Source organism: Oncorhynchus kisutch, linkage group LG13, assembly GCF_002021735.2.
Source record: "Oncorhynchus kisutch isolate 150728-3 linkage group LG13, Okis_V2, whole genome shotgun sequence".
NCBI classification, from domain to species: domain Eukaryota; kingdom Metazoa; phylum Chordata; class Actinopteri; order Salmoniformes; family Salmonidae; genus Oncorhynchus; species Oncorhynchus kisutch.
In genome coordinates, this window is record NC_034186.2 from 30,088,798 (window position 1) to 30,112,704 (window position 23,907).

The 23,907-nt window shown below is 42.1% G+C and overlaps 1 protein-coding gene across 1 annotated transcript; it reads right to left on the bottom strand.

Moving 5' to 3' along the window:
* Positions 1 to 183: 183 nt before the first annotated feature.
* LOC109901631 (LIM/homeobox protein Lhx4-like) lies at positions 184 to 10,708 on the bottom strand. The gene is made up of 6 exons (XM_020497634.2): positions 10,448 to 10,708; positions 6,615 to 6,786; positions 4,984 to 5,186; positions 4,044 to 4,198; positions 3,735 to 3,906; positions 184 to 3,103 (listed from the first exon to the last, which is right to left on the bottom strand). The coding sequence occupies exons 1-6, from the start codon at positions 10,524 to 10,526 to the stop codon at positions 2,739 to 2,741; spliced, it is 1,146 nt and encodes a 381-aa protein (XP_020353223.1). The 5' UTR covers positions 10,527 to 10,708; the 3' UTR covers positions 184 to 2,738.
* Between the last annotated feature and the right edge of the window lie 13,199 nt (positions 10,709 to 23,907).

Below are 23,907 nucleotides of genomic sequence, written 5' to 3' on the forward strand. Positions count from 1 at the left end.
ATGGTCCCTCCTCTTTTCTTCTGGTTCTTTAGTGGTGGGCCGGCCATAGCTAGGTCCTCTTCCTCTGCTGAGTTGTTGCTCATCCTCTTCCTCTGCAGTCTGAAGACTAATCTCTTCTAACTGCATCTGCTATCTGCTTTATGATAGAATATACATGTAAACATTGAAGAGAAATACACCCACTTTAATCCAAAGACATTTTAGCTTTATTTCCTCATATAGATATTTCTGTACACAGTTCCTATCAATGCACAGAAGGCATATATGAATAGTTTCAGTGCTATCTTTTTCATCTTTTTTAAAGACACATGGCAATAAATAGCGCTCATGAAACAAGACTGTCAACACCTTTTGAAACTGTACAAAATTTACAACAATTAAGACGCAAAGTTCTGAGGCAACAGATTGAACCAAAAGAATATTGGTGTGTGTATATATTTGCATGTGTTTTTTTTTTCCATTGGCTTTCTGGTTGGCATAATGTATGCTCTTTTCAGCTGGTTCAACATTTGGCAATTGACACGGAAAGAAATATAAATTAGCAGACATTGTGATTTTGAGAGATTTTTTTACAGGAATTGTTCTGTCCCCTTATACACTTATTCTCGTCGTAAATCTTTAGCAACATTCATGAAAGTCTTGAAACCAACACCATCACACAAGACTGAGATTTTGTAAAACCTCTCTCATCTCACCCAGTGCGGGTCCTAAGATACAGCCTGCAACGCATGACACAACAGCATATTCAGATACCATGACAATCAGGCCATCAGCTGTTTTACACTGTCTCTAAGTATTACGTTTGATAATCCCTTTTGCATGTATTTATACTGAACAAAAATATAAAACCAACATGCAACAATTTCATTTTACTGAGTTACAGTTCATAGAAGGATATCAGTCAATTTAAATAAATTCATTAGGCCCTAATCTATGGATTTAACATGACTAGGCAGGGGCGCAGCCATGGGTGGGCCTGGGAGGGCATAGACCCACCCACTTGGGAGCCAAACCATCCTGATGGTAAAGAAGACGGATGTTGAGGTCCTGGGCTGGCGTGGTTACACGTGGTCTGCGGTTGGACGTACTACCAAATTCTCTAAAATGACAATGGAGGCAGCTTATGGTAGAGAAATTAACATTCAATTATCTGGCATCAGCTCTGTTGGACATTCCTGCAGTCAGAATGCCAATTGCACACTCCCTCAAAACCTCAGGAATTGTTTTGTGTGACAAAACTGCACATTTTAGAGTGGCCTTTTATTGTCCCCAGCACAAGGTGCACCTGTGTAATGATCATGCTGTTTAATCAGCTTCTTGATATTTCAGGTGGATCGATTATCTTGGCAAAGGAAATATGCTCACTAACAGGGATATAAACAAATTTGTGCACAAAATATGAGAGAAATAAGGTTTTTGCACATATGGAACATTTCTGGGATCTTTTAATTCAGCTCATGAAACATGGGACCAACACTTTACATTTATTTTTTGTTCAGTAGACTTTGATGGGTGATATTACATCTGTTGACAGAGAAGAGCAGCTTCTAAACAGCTTAAGATACTGGAGCCAGGATGGCTGTTTATGACTTTTCAGCATTAACAGTGAATGTTCCTCAGTCAAGATTAGGTTGGTGTGTGTTTTCTCATATAAATAAATATACTGCATTAATGAAACATTTAGTAAAATGATTGTTCTGTTCCTGTATCTGTCATAATGAGTTAAGATGTTGTCAGCTGCATCATGTTGTCAGCGGCACCAATAAAAGAGGATATCAAATGTGAATTTCCACATTGTTGTTGGGTTGCCTTTGCACTTCTTTCTATCCTACAGTCATTGGGTCATGACGACTTCTAGCAGAGAGCATATTCTTGGAGTAAGAACAACAGAGAAATAAATACTGACAAAAGTGTACCCCCAGGACTACAGATAATTCACAGAGAAGAACATTACAGAAGGGAAAGAGTTTGAAGAAAGCGACTTCCTCCTCACAGACACAGAATAATCTGTGGCTCCCAGACTGTATAGACCAACATCTAGTCATTCCTAAAAACCCAGTGCTGTTAGTTTCAGTATTACATTTTTTTTTAAACGTTGCATTGTAAAATTAGACTTGTGTCACTGTTTGAAACTAGTTCTCAAATGAAACACTGCTGGGTTGCATTGTGCATTCATCTCTCTTCTGTTTGTTGCTGTCCATGTACAAACGAGGAGAAGTGTAAAGTGCATTGCCAATGTAAAAGGCTTTAATATGAACATTGATCCTCCTCATTCAGAAGCATGCAGGAAGCTTCTTTTTTTTTTAGGGATTCCATTTAGATTGTGGCCCTAACATTGCTGATGCCTGTTTGGGCTTGCCTCAGGGTTTAATGACAAACATCATCCCAATGCAGGAACTCATGCTGGAAATGTCAAATCCAGTTTTTTTAGAGAATGGAATCAAATCTATCCATAAAAAAATGATAATACAGTGTAAGTTCAACATTCAGTAGTGTTTTGTCCTGCCATTCTGTTCTGTGTGGCGTCACTGCTTTGCTCAGGTCACCGGTGGGTCTCCACACATCCTTTACTCTAATGTGGTGGGAGGGTAGCTGAAGTGTAGCCTGTCCGGCATACCTACTACTTCCACAACCATTATTGGACAACAAGCAATATCAGTTTCAGGGAAATAGAAATGTAAAAAGCCTGCTTCGTCTGTCTCTGTTCCACAGTCAATCTGCTGTGTTCAAGGTGGAGCTCAGAACTGGGAGTGGTCCATCTCATCCAGCCATGATGCAGGGCTGGTGGGGAAGTCTGGGTAGCCTGTGCTGCTTCCCGTGGAGAGGTCAGAGGTGGGGCCTCCTGCCATGGACCTGAGAGCCTGTCCCCCATGGGCTATGATGCTGTCCATGGTGAAGCCCAGGTTGTTGAGCAGCGGGGTGTGGCCGGGCAGTGAGGCGATGGATGAGGGCGACTGGGGGAGACCGTAGGGACTGCCAGTCCGAATGTCATGATAGGGCTGTCCAGCAGCGTCCAGAGAGAAGCCTCCGTTCAACACTCCCCCGTCGCCCACACTCCCATACAGGCCGTTGGTGTGACCCAGGTCTGACAGGATCTGGTCATCTACAGAGAGAAGGGAGGGGGGGGGGGGTTTAACACTTCTATGGTGCTGTCATCAACTATATCAACATTATACAGCTTTTATCTTTAAATAGAATTACGTGCCGTTATGAAACCTTTTTATTGAGGCAACATAATCTGTATTTCATCTAGGTAAATGGCATGGGTGTGTAGTGTTCCCCCAGCGCTTAGTAAGAGGTCGAAAGACTTGTGATTTACCTTAAGCTCAAACAAAGGGGGTCTGTGCGTGCAATAGAAAATATTTGTCTCCGACAGTCCCTCCAGAGCTGTTTCAATAACAACAATGCCCCAGAGCACTTTCCCTCTAATTGACTAAAAGCTTCACCTACTTTATAGAGTTTCTGCTATGGGGTTTTCATTTCTCGTAAAAATGGCCTCCTTTTAAAAATGTCTTGAGACTTTTATGAGTCCCCAAAACGGGCTCACAAACATCAAACAACCATAAAAACATGGGGATGTCTAAAATGTAATTTGCACAGTAGAAGCTTCTCTTTTAGTGTAGGCTCCATATTGGAGATGTGTGAAAAGAAAGACAGGTCGAAAAGGAGGAGTTGAAGAAGCAAGAGAAAGATGTGAAGTGAAGGAGGTTTGGGGTTGGGTTAGCCATACTGACCTCTGAAGCTGAGCTCACTGTCACTCAGTCCTGCATCGTCTGTTGAACTCTCCTTCTCTGCTTTGTTGCCCCCTCGGTTACGTTTGACGCTTTTGTAGAACTGACCCCAGCGGTGCCGCCCTGCGTCCTTCTTCAGACGCTTCTCTTTCGCACGACGATTCTGGAACCACACCTGCCATTGTGGGAGTAGAGACGTTTGACTTCTAATTCATGTATATATCTGCATATTATCACTGGGATGTTATATTAAGCTAGTCCAAACTAGACAACTGCTCAGCTTGGAATTAAAGATCCTGTTGAGGCACACACCTGCACTACTCTCATGTCCAGTCCCGTCTCTGAGGAGAGCTGCTCGCGGACGTGGCGTGCTGGCTTGGGAGAGTTCTTGTAGGCAATTTTAAGGGTCTCCAACTGTTTGGCTGTGATGGTGGTCCGTGGTCGCTTTGCCCCTGCCTCTGAATCATCTGAGAAAGATGTGCAAGGATTAAAGAATATCTTCTGGAAGAATATTGTTTGCAATATTTGCATATAAAAAAAATGAAATTAACTTGTGGCTTTTCGCTTTTGAAAACATCATATAGGCTTGGATGGACTGAGTGGTCATGTATGGCAAGTCAATACCCTTCTGAAACTGTCCCACTCTATCTGTAGGGGATATAAATCTCCCTGGGGAATGCTAGAAGAAGGGAGTTATTGGGGACCCACTGTAAAAGTGCATTGCATCACTTAACATAATCAATCAGTGGGCCATGGAAATTTCCATAAATACACAGGCAGAGCTTTCAGAATCAGATCCATAAAAGGTCACAGCAACTGGAGATTTAATGCCCAAGCAGGACACTGAGAGACACTGAGAGACACTGGGACCCCATCCGGCTGGGTTTATGATGATTCTGTCGCTCCACTATCCCACTGTCTCTTGTGATTCCTCAATGCTTCAGTATTATTGTACATAAAGGAGTTAATTGCACCTTGCTGTCTGCTGAACTCCCTGTCTGAATGCTTTTGAATGGGCTGCTAACTCCTGCACCACTCTCCACAACTCCCCTGCTGGACCCTGCTGGACCCATTACTCAGAGCGTCACACCAGCTCTAGATAATTAATTCAAGTCAATTCCCTGAAGAGGTTCTGAATATGACAGTTTATCAACCAGGGAGATAAGACTGAATTATTCTTTCAAAATATTTGGATGGTGTTTGATGGCCGATTGGCCATAGAACTAGTAGGATGGCCCAGTCAGAAACCTACCATTCTGTTTGGCTGTTTCATAGTCCTCCTTGCACACCAGCCTGCCATCCTCCATGAGGTAGAACTCATCCCCAGTGGCCAGCTGCCGGCTGCACATAACGCAGGCGAAGCAGTGCAGGTGGTACACAAAGTCCTGGGCCTTCCGCACCACCTGAGTCGGAGGGATCCCCTGTTGGCACGACGCACACTTTGTTCCAAACCGCCTGCAAGTGTACACACACACACACACACACACACACACACACACATACACACACACCTGCCATCAGATACACAAACCCCACACAGAACAGGTGGATGCATCTCCACTGTTCAGAGGCTGAAGGTAACATGGCCTTATAGCATAGTTATATCGTAGCACACATCGTTTCCACCTCCACTTCCACCTGTAATAATAGTATCTGTAATACTACTTGGGTTAGTTGTTAGTTGTAGAGAGGCAAAGCATCAGTGGTAGAATGTATTTGTGTTGGTGGTGGGCTTGTCCTCAGCTTGACGAATGGCCTGGATCAATGCAGTGGAAGTGGAGGCTATAAGAACCAGTAGAGAGAGCCCTGCACAGTAAACAGGCTGAAGAGAACCAATAAAACACTGACTCAGGATGGGGCTGTAAATCACAAAGCCTATACAGAAAAATAAACCCTTCCTTTAGACCAAGGAGAAGTTTCTTCATTACTGCTAGGAAATCCTGCACTATACTCCAGTTTCCAGCCCAGGCCTCAGCCCCATCATCTCTACTCCTCTCCCTGTCTCCGGTAGCATCCCCATAGTGCACACACAGCATCACTGCAGTTGTAACAGCAAAAATCGCCCCTATTGTCCCCAGGGCCGACTAATAAAGTTATCTCCACTCTCTGACTCGCAAGCTTTTTAGGTCTCATTGAAGCTTCTGACATTAAAACCTCTCAAACATGATTTAGTAAAAGACAGTACTGATCCTGTTTTGGATAAAAGTCTAACTTAATTTACTTCTTAAATGCCTCAGAAATTCAATCGTAAAAAGATGGAAGCAAAAGAAAGAGAAAGAGGGATGAGAAGAAATTCAAGTTACTGTTGTGTGTGTCCAGCTAAGGCTGCTAGATCAGTAATTCATTTAATTAGTATATAGAGTGTTTGGAGTTGAAAGTTTGATTGTGATGTGTTCTGTCTTATCCAACATAAGTATTCAAGTATTCAGGACAGAAAGGCAGGAGGATGTTGTAGGATGTTCTGCTTGATTAACCTCATTGTGTTGGTCCTGTCACTAAGTATTGACACAAGCCTGTTTTTTTTAACATCCACATCATGATATTATGTTATTATATTATATTATGAAAGTAAACTATGTAAAGAGGAAAATCCTCACTAGCACTAGTCCTGTATGATAAGTGAAGTCAAACCTAGTCCATGAGTAATGTGCTCACCAAATCTTTCCTCAAAAGCAACATGCAATACAGACCACTCTGATCATGTCACAGATTTTTACAAGTCAAAATCAGTGCAATTTTATTGCCATTTTTGAGCTCACAAATATTAAAGTAAATCACTTCTACAAGTAATGTTACTTAGCTTGCAGCAATCAAATGCTCAAAATTCCCATTCAAACAAAATAGGTGAATGTTTAAAGATTAAGATGAAGAAGTGGAACTCACTTGAAGAAATCCTCTTTGCAGTACACATTTCCTGCCCGCGAGAAACACTTGTCTGCCAGCAACGCTTGACAGTCTGCGCACTTGAGGCACTTGGAGTGCCAGTGGCGGTCCAGCACCTTCAGGATGAACTTGTCGAGGATGTGTTGACTACAGCCCGCACACTGGGGGATTTCTATGGGGGGAGAGAGAGAGAACACACACCATGAGTTAAGATAAAATATTGGTGGTGGAATAGTGCAAGGAGACAAGGTGAGCATTGCCCTTGCAGGTTTTTGAGATCAGAGCCGGCTAAAATTATGTTAAACAAAATCGGTAATGTAGCCTAATTCCTCACCATTGTGACCCTCGATGAAAACAAATATGGTCTGACAGAGTAAATTGTATCATCATGCCACTCATTCGACTTAGGTTTATCAAAGGCCTGTGCCTGTGCCACAATATTTAGCCTTGAAGTGGATTTGATTGGATAAGCCGACTGATTCGAAAAACCAAGTAGTAAATATATATAATAAATACTAATAGTCATAAACAACGTGAATGAAAAAAAACTGGGCTATAAGAAGGAGCAATAACCTCGGCCTTATAGTGTTAAAAACAATGCACTATTATCACCATCAACATCGTAACACCAGCACAGTGTCGCTATTAATGTGATTAGTCTATGCAAAAGGAAATATTTATAAATATATATACATATATATTATAATGTGATAGAATAATACATATTAATAGTATTGTTATTATTATTATTTTTGCCATCTTCTTTTTTTTTCATTTTAGAAAATGAAACTTCGGGAATAATTTCCCTCAATCTCCGTTGTCGTCAGTGCAATGGTACCGCATGTGAACAATGGCCAGATGAAGAGAGGCTTCTTATGGTAGACTAAATTGCCTTTTCAGTATCTTAGAATAGCGGGTGAGGGCAAGAAGAGATCGCAATGGAAACTGACCCCTCAAACTCATGAAAGCGGATGCAATAAGCACCGTTTTGTGCACAAAATAATTGGCCAGGTGATTGTTTTTGTACTCGAGCAGTTTAATATTTGTACTATATCTACAAGTATGTCTGCAATTAGGCTTTCCCAAGCCAATTGTTGTTTTAATTATTATTATTTTTTAACTCATACGGCCTATGAGTAATCTAATCACACCCATACCAAACTGTTTAAATGTGCGTTGTGGAGGTCATGACAACATTTCAAAACAATTACAATACAGTAGGCCTACATGTGCATCTTCATACTGTAGCCTACGTCGGGAGACATTTTTGAAGGGTAAAACATTTAAATTTTTATGTATAGTTTCTGGAGGTCTGCTCAATGAACTACATTCATACATAAGGCCTAAGCTAAGCATGCACAAATAGAGGGTTGATTTTACAATACACGAATGAAGGTGATACGGTAGCCTGTACAATGTACAGGAGTTGCATTTTGAGATGCTGCTAAGCTCAATTTCTTTAATTGTACTATTGCGATGTGGCATTAGCCTATACAGACATCGAAATACCAGGTGTTTCCCAATCAACTTCACAATCAAATGAGATAACTATGAAGTACATGGCTTTTTAAGACTTTTTACAAAACTTAAATGAAAGTTAGGTGTATTTTACATCCACAAAATATTAAAGAAATGCCCTGATTTGTGGAGCATTATGCATTATGCTTTGGTGTAAGTGATGATACTGAAAGGATAGCACGAGGGCCAATCTTGGCAGTATTCACGTTCGATGTCTAATAGCCCCTTCACCCCCCACCCCCCACCCTCTCTCTTTCTGCATAACTTGTAAATCACACGATTATACCACTTAAGATCTCTTGTGAGCCTCCTCAAGAGGGGTCCTCAAATCTAATCAAATGTGATCCTATAAGCTTCCTTTTCTCAGTTACAATATATGTATCTCCTACAACACAAATATATCATCCTGTTTTACTGTATTTCGATTAGCAGAGGATAATTGTGTTTTTTAACAGGACTAAAAAAAAGTGTTTCATATCAACCAAGTCATGTACTTATTAGCTACACTATCGGAATAACTGTAGGTCTTATAGGGAACGAGCACATAGCCTATAGAGCTCATAGGCCACATTGAACTCATAGGCCTATAGCTCATATGTTTTGTAGATTGCATGACCTACACTTCAAAGCAAGCAGACTGTAAACTCTATTCAGGAAATAATCTTATTTTTCTTGGGGCCTTAAACGTCTCTTGTATCCAAACGGTTTAGAATAATTACCCTTATTCATAAGAGCATGCTAACAGCCATATTAATCATGATAATAATGTTTAGATACATAATACTAAATTGCTTTTATTCCCAGAGTAATGCCGTATTAAATCCTGCATGTATGCACCAATGGGGGTTGAGTGGCAAGATCTTTACACAATCTTTACACAATCTCCTTCGATTTACAAAATTAAAGCGCATACCCCACTAACATATAGTTTTATAGGTTAAACCAATTATATTTCACAATTCTGCATTGTTTCACTTTGTGCATTAAACATTATGGTTCACTGCCTTTACCAATAAGGTAGCCTAAATGAAGGTCAATTCAAGACAATTTTAAATGGGTTAAATGATAAATGATGCTAGATTTTGAGCAAAAATATACTCTCCTGCGCTGAAAGAAGCAACAACTCGTTTGGATCTGTGATGTAAACTATATAGTATTTCATTGTGGATTAAAAGCAACATTAGAGGTAATAGAGTAGGCCTATCTATACATTTCCGTGGCTCGCATATGAATAATTAGGTCAGGAATGTATCCAATTCCACTTCCATCTTGATTGCAGGATCAGATTATATAGCATAGATGATCAAAACTGAGTTAAAGAGCAGATGCGAAGATAATGAGCAATTATTTGCTTTGATGCTGAGGCATTGAACTATTTACTGCACACACAATGTAGTGAAATATTCCACGTTTGTCATTTTTTAAATAAAAATTAAAAATACTTATTTTAGTAGGCTATAATATCATATCACAATCTGTACGTGTAATATAGCCTACACTCTACGTGTCAAACAATAATAAGACTGACATAATTGTACAATAACACAGCTATAGCAGAAACATCCAAGCATACGCAAACATAGCCTGGATAATTCCGATACGAATCAGTAATAGCTGTCAGTCAAACTGGTGGGGTATGGAGAGTAGGTGATGAGAGCGTCTGATCTCTCGTCTATGGCCAGACAAATAAACAGCTGTCTCATCTCTGACCAGAAGCAAACTTCTCATACAGCTAGAGGGAATAGAATAACAAAATGCGCTCGAGGTAGGGAATATGAATATTCCTGTATAATACAAAAAAATGTACAAACATAAAATGTTTATGCCTTGATGAGTGTTATACTATTATACACATGTCCCAACCTAGGCCTATATATACTCATGGGTTCTAATAGTGTAAAACCAGCATGTACAACTCGTGCATACGGCTGGGGGTTGGAAACACAACATTACGAGCAGTACAAACGCACACTTTAAACAAGACATAGGCTACATGTGATAAATAATCTCTATCCATACAACATTCCACAAAAGTCCACATGAGGACCAGAAGATCAAAATGAAATGCATAATACCCTCACTTCAAAGAATAATATGAAACACACGTTATATGAATAAGTATAATAATATGAATATATATGATCCAGTAGAACAATGTCGCTGCCTTCTTTAGCCTTGGCTTGTCTGTCCCTCAACCCAGTTTAATTAAACGCTACATGTTTTTTTCTACAGCAGTGCCCTGCAGCATTTCAGAGCTCGGCTGCCAATTTCCGTATGATATAATCAATATAGAAAATGAAGTGGAAAAGCCTTACGTTGCATTGGCACTCCGAGTATCTCGGGTACACCCTTCACAGGACTCTCTGTTGGTAGAACAGCAGCACTTTGCATCATTGTGATCCAGAACGGGGAATAAACACACACATATACACGCTCAACAAGGTGGGCTGAAGCTCCCGTCTTTTAGTGAGAAAATGTAGAATATGTCAAATAGAAACAGGGTATGAACCCTTCTGTAGATCTAGCTGTCCCTTTAAAGTCCGGTATTTTTTTATTATCCTGGAATATTGTCCATGCGTGCGAGATTTCGCCGTGCTCTTTTGATGTGGATCATACAAGCTGCTTGATTCATTCACACTGCAGGGGCAACTGTGACGTCACCCCAGCATAGGAACCACCAGGGACCAATGGGATCCTCCATCAAGCCTCAAATGGGCGGAAGAATTCTGCTCCTGAGCGCAGGTGTACAGTGAGAAAGACGAAAGAATTGGTGACAAAACAGAATGCCCCCAGAAAGATGCAACATTCTTTAGAATAGTATCAATAAATAGAGTATCACTTAGCACATAGCATTGTCTTTCTATCAGTATGAAAGGGTAAAATGTTTTTCAGCTGAATATGGCAATACGCTTTAATAGATAGACTTTGCACTATCAAAGCGTCTCTTTCTTCAGAGACGTGAAAGGTAACATTGAGCAACCGCTACTATTCTATACAGCCGAATCCACAGCCTACCTGCTCTGGTGACATATGAAATTAATACGTTTTCTCATATTTTTTTATTTTATTTTTTATTTCAGCTTTATGTAACCAGGTAGGCCATTTGAGAACAAGTTCTAATTTCCAACTGCGACCTGGCCAAGATAAAGCAAAGCAGTACGACACAAACAACACAGAGTTACACATGGGATAAACAAAAGTACAGTCAATAACACAATAGAAAAATATATATACAGTGTGTGCAAATATAGTAAGATGAGGGAGGTAAGGCAATAAATAGGCCATAGTGGCGAAATAATTACAATTGAACAATTAAACACTGGAGTGATATATATGCAGAAGATGAACGTGCAAAATTAGATACTGGGGTGCAAAGTAGCAAAAAACAACAACAACAATGTGGGGATGAGGTAGTTGGGTGGGCTATTTACAGATGGGCTGTGTATAGGTGCAATGGTGGTAAGCTGCTCTGATAGCTGATGCTTAAAGTTAGTGAGGGAAATATAAGACTCCAGCTTCAGTGATTTTTGCAATTAGTTCCAGTCATGGGCAGCAGAGAACTGGAAGGAGAGGCGGCCAAAGGAGGAGTTGGCTTTGGGGATGACAAGTGAAATATACCTGAGGGAGCGCGTGCTACGGGTGGGTGCTGTTATGGTGACCAGTAAGCTGAGATAAGGCGGGGCTTTACCTAGCAAAGACTTATAGATAACCTGGAGCCAGTGGGTTTGGCGACGATTATGAAGCGAGGTCCAGTCAACGAGAGCGTACAGGTCTCAGTGGTGGATAGTATATAGTGTTTTGGTGACAAAACGGATGGCACTGTGATAGACTGCATCCAATTTGCTGAGTAGGGTGTTGGGGGCTATTTTGTAAATGCTATCGCCGAAGTCAAGGATCGGTAGGATAGTCCGTTTTACGAGGGTATGTTTGGCAGCATGAGTTAAGGAGGCTTTGTTGCGAAATAGGAAGCCAATTCTAGATTTAATTTTGGATCGGAGATGCTTAATGTGAGTCTGGAAGGGGAGTTTACAGTCAAACCAGACACCTAGGTATTTGTATTTGTCCACATATTCTAAGTCAGAACCATCCAGAGTAGTGATGCTGGACGGGCGGGCAGGTGCGGGCAGCGATCGGTTGAAGAGCATGCATTTAGATTTACTTGCATTTAAGAGCAGTTGGAGGCCACAGAAGGAGTGTTGTATTGCATTGAAGCTCAAGGATTTGACAATTAGCTGATCTTTAAATTGCATGTAGGCTAAAAAAAATGCTCTCAAACCTTCAGGAAAGGTAGGTCATATCTGTTAGGATAGGAGTTATTGAATTTGGTTTGCCGATAGCATACAAATAGGCCCACCATCGATGATGTGGAGGCTAAAAAAGCAAGTTTATTACATTTTGTTGATTGGACATATAGGACCTTCCACCCCCATCTGGGATATGGATGCCTGAGTGTAGTATGGTTGTTAAAATAAAATCACCTTAGAGCATGAGCATCAGCGTGCGGGGGTTTCCTTTTTATTTTTCGTTGATTGGACACAATCACAATATTTGTGTCTGATCTCTATGAATGGGATGTAACCTGACTGCAAGGAAGACCTATTGTCCGAGAGCCTTGATAGGTATTAGAAGTCCAAGCACAGTCCTTCTGACAGTGTTCATTTCAATTCCGCGTTTGAGAGACTGCTTTCGGATAAGATATTCCCCCCGGAGAGTTCGTAGTTCAAGCAAGATGAACTCAATCTTCGCTTCCAATTTGCTTCAAGCATGTACAGTGTGGTTGCTTGGTCCGCGTCCCAAGCTTTCAGATGAACAATACCGACCTATTCCACTCACACGTTGAACGAAATCGAAACCTTCAAGTAGCCGACCGTCTGAATCTCGGAATATCTGAATACAAAAGATCTATAGCATATAGGCTTATGTCTGCTATTACCATAACCCGTACCACCATTACTAATATAACAACAAGTGTTTATATTAATGATCATGAACATTGAACATTTATTACATTAAATAATATATGTAGCCTATTAATCATTAACCAATGATTGTATTACAATATAACAATACTACTAATAATAAGAACAATACTAACAATACTACTACTACTACTAATAATAATAATAATAATAATAATAATAATAATAATAATAATAATAATAATAATAATAATAAGAAGAAGAAGAAGAAGAAGAAGAAGAAGAAGAATAAGAAGAAGAAGAATAGCCTATTAATATCAACAGAATTTTGATAATGAGCACAATAACTGTAGAATATTATTTTGTCCAGACAACAATTGAAAGAGGAAAATATACATTTGGGGCATAAGAAATATCCGTGGTTTTTCTATTCACCTTGCATCCTCCCACAGTCGTCAATATTCCACGTTTGTTCAACATACTTTCGTTGAAATGACGGAAACAACGTCGATTCACCCAGCGTGTGCCCAGTGGGCATCTTCTTTCGTTTTCTGAATATGTACAACTACAAAACTATATCTTTTTTCAATATCAATGCTAACTAGACTCAACTCAGTTGGGTTATCACTTGCAGACTGACAATATAGGCCTGCCTATAGGTGAATCAGTGTCTAAAAAATATAAGATATTCGGAATAATTTGCATAATGGGATTATGATGTTGGATATTTCAGCTAAACTGATAGGATATTTACAATTTAGCTGATGATTCCACTGTGTCACATTGCAGTGCAATAAGGCCTATACAAACCCCATACGCGGTTGTGTGTTAATATTTCAAATTGAATTTAGTAAAATGAAAACACTCATCAAGCTGATTAAATGGGAGCAGCAGGGATATTACGGGAATACTCCCCACACCAGCCCCACACCAGCGCTAAACCCTGCTTCGTGTCTGTATGCCAGGTGTCCCAGTTATATCCACCCCCTTCATCCCTATCCCTCCATCTATCCCCTCATCCAGGACAGTGCGGCAAGGCAAGGGAATCATCCCGTCATACACTTTCATTTTCAATATTCACCCAAAGATTATTCAGTTACTTAGATTGTCGAGTGCATTGCAATCATGCATTTGGCTTTTAAATACAGGGTGGAGAAAATTATCTTGGACTGTCAACATTCGGTCATAGGGTTAGATGTAGTAAGCCTATAGTGGATAAAGGCAGAGCACATTTGACAGTGAAACTGCTGGACAAAATGTAGATGTTGTTTCTTTTATTCATATACCCACGAACGAATATAAAAAGTAGTCTATATAAAAATACAATAAAGCAAGCGATCAAAATATCTGAAGAGAAATAGACCTATTGAAATAGTATAAACTTCTGCATTTGTTTGATCCCCTGCTAGAAGGTACAAGTAAATGGAAGTGGGTAGTACACCTCCTCTTGTGTGCTTGGGGGGAAAAGTCATTGTGTCATTGTAAAATCTAATGATGCATCCCTTAGTATAGGACAATGAGTCCTAGGCTGGAAGCTATAACTCAAGCAAAGGGCAACTTTTCTACCACCACTGTTGACCCAGTCACCTCTAATTAGATATAATATTTCAGTGTAAGAGTTCATTGACATCTGCGATTCACAAATCCATCTTATAGGTAAAGCACAAGGACCAAGAGGTCTCGCAATATAACCATTCATTCTCACCACTGGACCGCTATATTGTTCATAGGATAACCAGGCCTTCCCCAAAACCAGCTTATAAAATAATATTACACGTTTGCACCCAATAGGCTAGCTTGATTACCCTCAACGAAATAAGGCGTCATCTATGCTTATTATTTAAACCGAGATACACCGAGGGAAGTGGTTTGGTGATTGACAGAAAGCACAAATAACTTGAGAACCTATAGCCTACAAGTATCTTACTTGAAATGAAGTTGATAGTTGTGGGTAATCGACAGAAATATAAATAATCTCCTAGGTCTATATCAAGTCAGGTTGTATAGTTGAACAGGTTGAACCTAACTCAAAAGCACATAGGTTGTCCAGTAGTACAGTAGATTCCAGTAAGAAAGCACACACACACACACACACACAAAACCACACACCGTAGAGTGTGTACACCATACGCTCCATGAGATGATATGCACACGAAAACAGTAAACAGTGATTGGGAGAAACATGAATAACAATATAAATAGAAAAGCCAATGTTTTTTATGCTAGCACTATTTATCTTCTTTTTAAAACATACATTATATCCTGCTAAATAATTAAAGGAGGAACAATATTTTCATATATTGTAAATTGTGATGGATTTGTGCATTTAATGCATTTGCACAATGACACTTAAACTACAATAGCGATCAACTTCCCTCGAATTGAACCTGGAACATTGTGTGCCATAGGAGAAATCTCGAAATCTCCTTCTTATCCTTATCTAGTTACTTTTGATAAGCCTACGTTGCCTACTTGTCAAAGTGACACAGACACGACAATCACAATGAATGGACCCAGACTTATACAATATACAGGTTTTAACATCACATGAATACATTTATTTCATAAACTCAAGTGGCGTACTATCCATAGGGAGCATCACACTTCTGCCCCTCGTATTGACAAAACACGTACAACTTCATGCAAACGTACCTACTTAGGTGGATTGCAGGCGCCATGTTAATTTCAGCACTACTCCTACTGGACAGCGCTCAACGTGGCAGCCAGGTTCTGTCTTTTTCACGACTTGTTTACTCCAGCTAGCTTCTGCTGTAGCATTTTAATAATATCAGTCTCTGTTTCTCTGAAAATAGAGACAAAAATAGAGAGAACCATCGTGGCTGAGGCATGTCAGAACGTGCTCCCCCTTTCTTTGCCAGAAAAAAGACAGTGAAAGAAAGGGGGACCTTTAGACGAGGGCAAGGAGAAAATTAAATTGCACTTGGGAGCAAATTCTATTAGGGAATAGTTATTGTCTCCTGACAGGTCCTGTCCATTTAGGTAATTAGTGGAAGAGATTGCTTGAACAAACGGGCTGTATTTTAGTCAGAAATCATGATTTCCACCGCAATCTGATTGACTACCATTTTGTGGCTTAATACGTTATATTTGACATGTGATTGTATTATCTGTAGGCTAATGTAATCAATCCGTTGCTATTATTATTAGACCACAAATGTGAACCACAACCAGCGGTAGGCTACTTACTATGTATGGCTCTGTGCATAACAAGAAGCCCTTACATAATAATTGATCATCTGTTTTGTAATGTCTGCTAGCGCATTTTAAAGATAAAACAAACATCTGAATGGTGCCATTATATTATTTTAGTTGCAATTTTTTAGAATAGGTCGTTACAGATACAGTATGCCGTATTTCACTATATGGGGAGCTTATAGGTCTTCAAAAATGACCGAATTGAAGACTTAAAAAACAAACCCCACAAACGTTTATTTTGCAATAATGTCTATCCACCTCCCCATATCACAGGCCTACGTTTCCCTGCCTGCCTGCCTGCCTGCCTGCCTGCCTGCCTGCCTGCCTGCCTGCCTGCCTGCCTGCCTGCCTGCCTGCCTGCCTGCCTGCCTGCCTGCCTGCCTGCCTGCCTGCCTGCCTGCCTGCCTGCCTGCCTGCCTGCCTGCCTGCCTGCCTGCCTGCCTGCCTGCCTGCCTGCCTGCCTGCCTGCCTGCCTGCCTGCCTGCCTCCTGCCTGCCTGCCTGCCTGCCTGCCTGCCTGCCTGCCTGCCTGCCTGCTGCCTGCCTGCCTGCCTGCCTGCCTGCCTGCTGCCTGCCTGCCTGCCTGCCTGCCTGCCTGCCTGCCTGCCTGCCTGCCTGCCTGCCTGCCTGCCTGCCTGCCTGCCTGCCTGCCTGCCTGCCTGCCTGCCTGCCTGCCTGCCTGCCTGCCTGCCTGCCTGCCTGCCTGCCTGCCTGCCTGCCTGCCTGCCTGCCTGCCTGCCTGCCTGCCTGCCTGCCTGCCTGCCTGCCTGCCTGCCTGCCTGCCTGCCTGCCTGGCCTGCCTGCCTGCCTGCCTGCCTGCCTGCCTGCCTGCCTGCCTGCCTGCCTGCCTGCCTGCCTGCCTGCCTGCCTGCCTGCCTGCCTGCCTGCCTGCCTGCCTGCCTGCCTGCCTGCCTGCCTGCCTGCCTGCCTGCCTGCCTGCCTGCCTGCCTGCCTGCCTGCCTGCCTGCCTGCCTGCCTGCCTGCCTGCCTGCCTGCCTGCCTGCCTGCCTGCCTGCCTGCCTGCCTGCCTGCCTGCCTGCCTCCTGCCTGCCTGCCTGCCTGCCTGCCTGCCTGCCTGCCTGCCTGCCTGCCTGCCTGCCTGCCTGCCTGCCTGCCTGCCTGCCTGCCTGCCTGCCTGCCTGCCTGCCTGCCTGCCTGCCTGCCTGCCTGCCTGCCTGCCTGCCTGCCTGCCTGCCTGCCTGCCTGCCTGCCTGCCTGCCTGCCCTGCCTGCCTGCCTGCCTGCCTGCCTGCCTGCCTGCCTGCCTGCCTGCCTGCCTGCCTGCCTGCCTGCCTGCCTGCCTGCCTGCCTGCCTGCCTGCCTGCCTGCCTGCCTGCCTGCCTGCCTGCCTGCCTGCCTGCCTGCCTGCCTGCCTGCCTGCCTGCCTGCCTGCCTGCCTGCCTGCTCCATTGAGCTGAATATGGAGACTTGAGAAATAAAAACAATGCCTAGAGAAAGCTGATACCATCCTCCCTCTATTTGACAGGGTCGAGTGGGGATGAAGCTTCAAAAGCTGTGTTTTCCTCGAAATTGCATTTTGAAATTTTATAGAACCAGAACACATTTTTTCTGTTGAGCGCATGGCGGGAGAGGAGAGTGTCTCGCTCATTACAGCAGCAGGCCCCAGTAAAACAGACAATACACTTTACTGTTTGGCCAAATCATGGTTTTAGCCTCCCAACAAACAGGACGTTTTGAGTGAGGTGAATGTAGAATGTGGTCTTTCTGTTTTTTACGATCCATGATCTTGGCTGTCTCTTTGGTGCTTCCATGTATGACGTTGAATGTGAATTTGCATTACCTCAGCTGTCTATCAGCACACTGATCAGCCAAAGGCTCATAATACATTGAGTATACCAAACATTAGGAACACATTCCCAATATTGAGTTGCACTTGCACCCCCCTTTGCCCTCAGAGTAGCCTCAATTCGCCAGGGCATGGACTCTACAAGGTGTCGGTGTCGAAGCGTTCAACAGCGATACTGGCCCATGTAGACTCCAATGCTTCCCACAGTTGTCTCAAGCTGGCCGGATGTCCTTTGGGTGATGGGTCATTCTTGATACACAGGGCAAACTGTTGACTGTGAAAAACCCAGCAGTGTTGCAGTTCTTGTCACAAACCAATGCGCCTGGCACCTACTACCACACCCTGTTCAAAGACACAAATCTTTTCTCTTGCCCATTCACCCTCTGTATGGCACATACACAATCCATGTCTCTATTGTCTCAAGGCTTAAAAATCATTATTTAACTCATCTCCTCCCCTTCATCTATACTGATTGAAGTGGATTTAACAAATGAAATCAATAAGGGATCATAGCTATAAAAAAAAAAACTGTCCAGCCTATCTAGCGTTTGCCTGAATTGCCTGATGGCCAATCTGCCCCTGGAGGTATCCTCTGCTATCATCTCTCTCAGGAGGAGACATGTCCCTTTTCCTAGGATGATTTGGTGGCCATGGTGGGGAAGCTGAAGATCGGATAAGATGCATGAGAGATGAGATGTGTGTCCAAGGAGATCAGTCCAAGTGGAGGAGGTTGAGCCATGGCAGTAAATTGAGATGAATCTGAACCTGCTTGACTCCCTCTTTAGAGGCAAATGTAAAAACCCTGGATAAATGGGTGAATGAGATGGGTATCATATATGAACCTATTTTTTCTTTCATTGTTGAATTAAATTACTAAATGTCTACATGCTGGACATCTATAGCTTTATAGTATTATAATATTATTTATAGTATTATTAAAGTCAGAGAGAGATGACAGAAAATGTATCAAGCCTATCCTGCATTGTAATATCAATACACAGGTAATAAACATGCAGGCTGTGAATACAGGAGAGGACCACAATAAAACTAAGCATTGTGGAAGACAACACCATACAGGGCAGTTAGGTGATTTTTTTACCCATGTGTTTTGAGCTTCCATAACATTCTTCTGGTGTAGTGCTACAGACACAGACACAGACCTCACTGAGTCTGGCCATGTTTTAGGATCAGTGCAAGGAGAGGCTTTCTCAGTTTCTAAAAGATGTTAAAGTAGTAAAAGTGTCCCTCTGTGATCTCGATTCATGAGCAGGGATATCAAGTGGATGGCTGAGAGTCTACGACTGGATTAGAAAACCTTGTTCTCAGTGTGCACTTTTCACCTTCAGTATTGGCAAAGCCACAGATGTATATTGCCCAGCCAACTTCCTTATTAACTTTCATTAGTCTCAACCCACATAATATCCTGAGCTCTAGGGCTCAAAGCACCTGAGGGTTGCCACAAGCAGCAGGGAGGGTGTCAACAAGCACCTTCACAACTCACAATCCAACAGCAATTAAACAAATAAACAAGTCAATTAAGAAAGATAAGTAGGTAGGTAGTAACAGGTAACAGAGCAAGTGATAAAGCAAGTAAATAAGTACAGTTAACAAATGTTTGTTCATGTCATCATTCTTACAGCAGTTTGACGTCTCAGACAGCTCAATCTGAGAGATACACCTCTCCGGAATGAGTAATATAGATGGTACATCGGAGGCAATCAGTAAAATGTCTAAACCTTGCAGTAATTTCGGCATCACAAACTATGCTTTTCTCAGCCCATTCTACAGATCATAAACTAACTTGCCATCATTTTTCCAAAATGACATTCAAGGCACAGGTTTGACTAGGTCAGAGATCACAGCTTCTCAGGTTTGGTGCTCAACTGTAATGTAGGGCCATTAATCATGTGTGCTTTTGTGGAGACAATTGAGAGCACCACCATCACACTGCTGGCTGCTGTGACCATGGTTCTACTCTACTCTGCCAGTGTGAAAGCCAGGAGACAGGGAGGGCTTGGACTAGAGAGGAGGCAGGGACACGGGATGGGTGAAATGCAATGTTCCAGGAAAACACAAAGCTCAAGATCAAGCGTTTACTGTCCTTCATATGAGTTTGTAATCTGGACCACATCAAAACCCTCCTATTCCCCAAGGTATCCACCCGGCCTTCACATCCACGGTTGAAACACCCCCAGCAGAGCCCACTTCCAAGTGTGTGAAGGAAGAGACCCTGAAAGCCGATTGCGTTTTAATAAAGTTTATTATCGGGTGGGAGCTAATCCTCACGGTAATCTCCCACAGCCCAAAGGAAAGCTGGATTACTCACTTGCTATAATCCCAATGAAATTGTTAGGATTTAGCTAGCGCAACAGACCAGATGGTAACAGGCTTTTTCCTTCAACCTACAGACACCCCCACCACTCCTTACCCCACCCCCTTCCTCAAAACAAAACATTTGAATGTTACTCATAAGACCTCATGCAAAACATAAAGTGGAAAGCTGTGGCGGGACAGAAAAACATAATTATCTGGCATCTCAGGTACTTTGGATATTGATGGTATACTGCATGTACATTTGGTTTACATTAATCTATAGTTGTAGAGAGATATAAAACAGCAGAAAGGTAGTTAGACTATACACTATAACAGTGCAACTTGCTCCAGGAGAACTATCAAAGTCCACTATTGAACAATTACAACAATGCATAATCTTAGCAAAAATAATTTTATTGATTGAGATAAGCAAAGCAAAACATAGTATCTCGAGTTGAGTGAGACCAGTAAGCCTAATGTAATGGACACCAGCCAAAACCCCAATCCTGCTTATTTTGTACCCTGTGAACAAGTGCTGCTCTACAACACTTCTTTAATGTCTAAACTCTATTGTGCAAAGCTAATTGGGACATGTAAGATGCACTAGCCAATCAGACAATAGCATGGTATGGCCAGTCACAACATAGACCACTTTGGAACAGAATGTGTGAACAATAGAATTACATTTTTTACAATTTTACCTTTATTTAACTAGGCAAGTCAGTTAAGAACAAATTCTTATTTCCAATGACAGCCTAGGAACAGTGGGTTAACTGCCTGTTCAGGGGCAGAACGACAGATTTGTACCTTGGCAGCTCGGGGATTTGAACTTGCAACCTTCCGGTTACTAGTCCAACGCTCTAACCACTAGAATAAGAACTAATTCTATAGTGTGAACAATAAACAACATTAATCTGACCACACATACTATCTGAACAGGATATATATATATATATATATATATATACATACACACACACAGTGGGGCAAAAAAGTATTTAGTCAGCCACCAATTGTGCAAGTTCTCCCACTTAAAAAGATGAGGCCTGTAATTTCATCATAGGTACACTTCAACTATGACAGACAAAATGAGGAAAAAAAAAAAATCCAGAAAATCACATTGTAGGATTTTTAATGAATTTATTTGCAAATTATGGTGGAAAATAAGTATTTGGTCACCTACAAACAAGCAAGATTTCTGGCTCTCACAGACCTGTAACTTCTTCTTTAAGAGGCTCCTCTGTCCTCCACTCGTTACCTGTATTAATGGCACCTGTTTGAACTTGTTATCAGTATAAAAGACACATGTCCACAACCTCAAACAGTCACATTCCAAACTCCACTATGGCCAAGACCAAAGAGCTGTCAAAGGACACCAGAAACAAAATTGTAGACCTGCACCAGGCTGGAAAGACTGAATCGGCAATAGGTAAGCAGCTTGGTTTGAAGAAATCAACTGTGGGAGCAATTATTAGGAAATGGAAGACATACAAGACCACTGATAATCTCCCTCGATCTGAAGCTCTACGCAAGATCTCACCCTGTGGGGTCAAAATGATCACAAGAACGGTGAGCAAAAAATCCCAGAACCACACGGGGGGACCTAGTGAATGACCTGCAGAGAGCTGGGACCAAAATAACAAAGCCTACCATCAGTAACACACTACACCGCCAGGGACTCAAATCCTGCAGTGCCAGACGTGTCCCCCTGCTTAAGCCAGTACATGTCCAGGCCCATCTGAAGTTTGCTAGAGAGCATTTGGATGATCCACAAGAAGATTGGGAGAGTGTCATATGGTCAGATGAAACCAAAACAGAACTTTTTGGTAAAAACTCAACTCGTCGTGTTTGGAGGACAAAGAATGCTGAGTTGCATCCAAACACCACCATACCTACTGTGAAGCATGGGGGTGGAAACATCATGCTTTGGGGCTGTTTTTCTGCAAAGGGACCAGGACGACTGACCCGTGTAAAGGAAAGAATGAATGGGGCCATGTATCGTGAAAACCTCCTTCCATCAGCAAGGGCATTGAAGATGAAATGTGGCTGGGTCTTTCAGCATGACAATGATCCCAAACACCCCCCCCGGGCAACGAAGGAGTGGCTTTGTAAGAAGCATTTCAAGGTCCTGGAGTGGCCTAGCCAGTCTCCAGATCTCAACCCCATAGAAAATCTTTGGAGGGAGTTGAAAGTCTGTGTTGCCCAGCAACAGCCACAAAGCATCACTGCTCTAGAGGAGATCTGCAGAGGAATGGGCCAAAATACCAGCAACAGTGTGTGAAACCCTTGTGAAGACTTACAGAAAACCTTTGTCATTGCAAACAAAGGGTATATAACAAAGTATTGAGATAAACTTTTGTTATTAACCAAATACTTATTTTCCACCATAATTTGCAAGTAAATTCATTAAAAATCCCACAATGTGATTTTCTTTTCTCTTTTTGTCTGTCATAGTTGAAGTGTATCTATGATGAAAATTACAGGCCTCTCATTTTTTTAAGTGGGAGAACTTGCACAATTGGTGGCTGACTAAATACTTTTTTGCCCCACTGTATATATATATATATATTATGTGTGTGTGTGTGTTATATATATATATATACACAGTGCCTTGCGAAAGTATTCGGCCCCCTTGAACTTTGCGACCTTTTGCCACATTTCAGGCTTCAAACATAAAGATATAAAACTGTATTTTTTTGTGAAGAATCAACAAGTGGGACACAATCATGAAGTGGAACGACATTTATTGGATATTTCAAACTTTTTTAACAAATCAAAAACTGAAAAATTGGGCGTGCTAAATTATTCAGCCCCCTTAAGTTAATACTTTGTAGTGCCACCTTTTGCTGCGATTACAGCTGTAAGTCGCTTGGGGTATGTCTCTATCAGTTTTGCACATCGAGAGACTGAAATTTTTTCCCATTCCTCCTTGCAAAACAGCTCGAGCTCAGTGAGGTTGGATGGAGAGCATTTGTGAACTGCAGTTTTCAGTTCTTTCCACAGATTCTCGATTGGATTCAGGTCTGGACTTTGACTTGGCCATTCTAACACCTGGATATGTTTATTTTTGAACCATTCCATTGTAGATCTTGCTTTATGTTTTGGATCATTGTCTTGTTGGAAGACAAATCTCCGTCCTAGTCTCAGGTCTTTTGCAGACTCCATCAGGTTTTCTTCCAGAATGGTCCTGTATTTGGCTCCATCCATCTTCCCATCAATTTTAACCATCTTCCCTGTCCCTGCTGAAGAAAAGCAGGCCCAAACCATGATGCTGCCACCACGTTTGACAGTGGGGATGGTGTGTTCAGGGTTGATGAGCTGTGTTGCTTTTACGCCAAACATAACGTTTTGCATTGTTGCCAAAAAGTTCAATTTTGGTTTCATCTGACCAGAGCACCTTCTTCCACATGTTTGGTGTGTCTCCCAGGTGGCTTGTGGCAAACTTTAAACAACACTTTTTATGGATATCTTTAAGAAATGGCTTTCTTCTTGCCACTCTTCCATAAAGGCCAGATTTGTGCA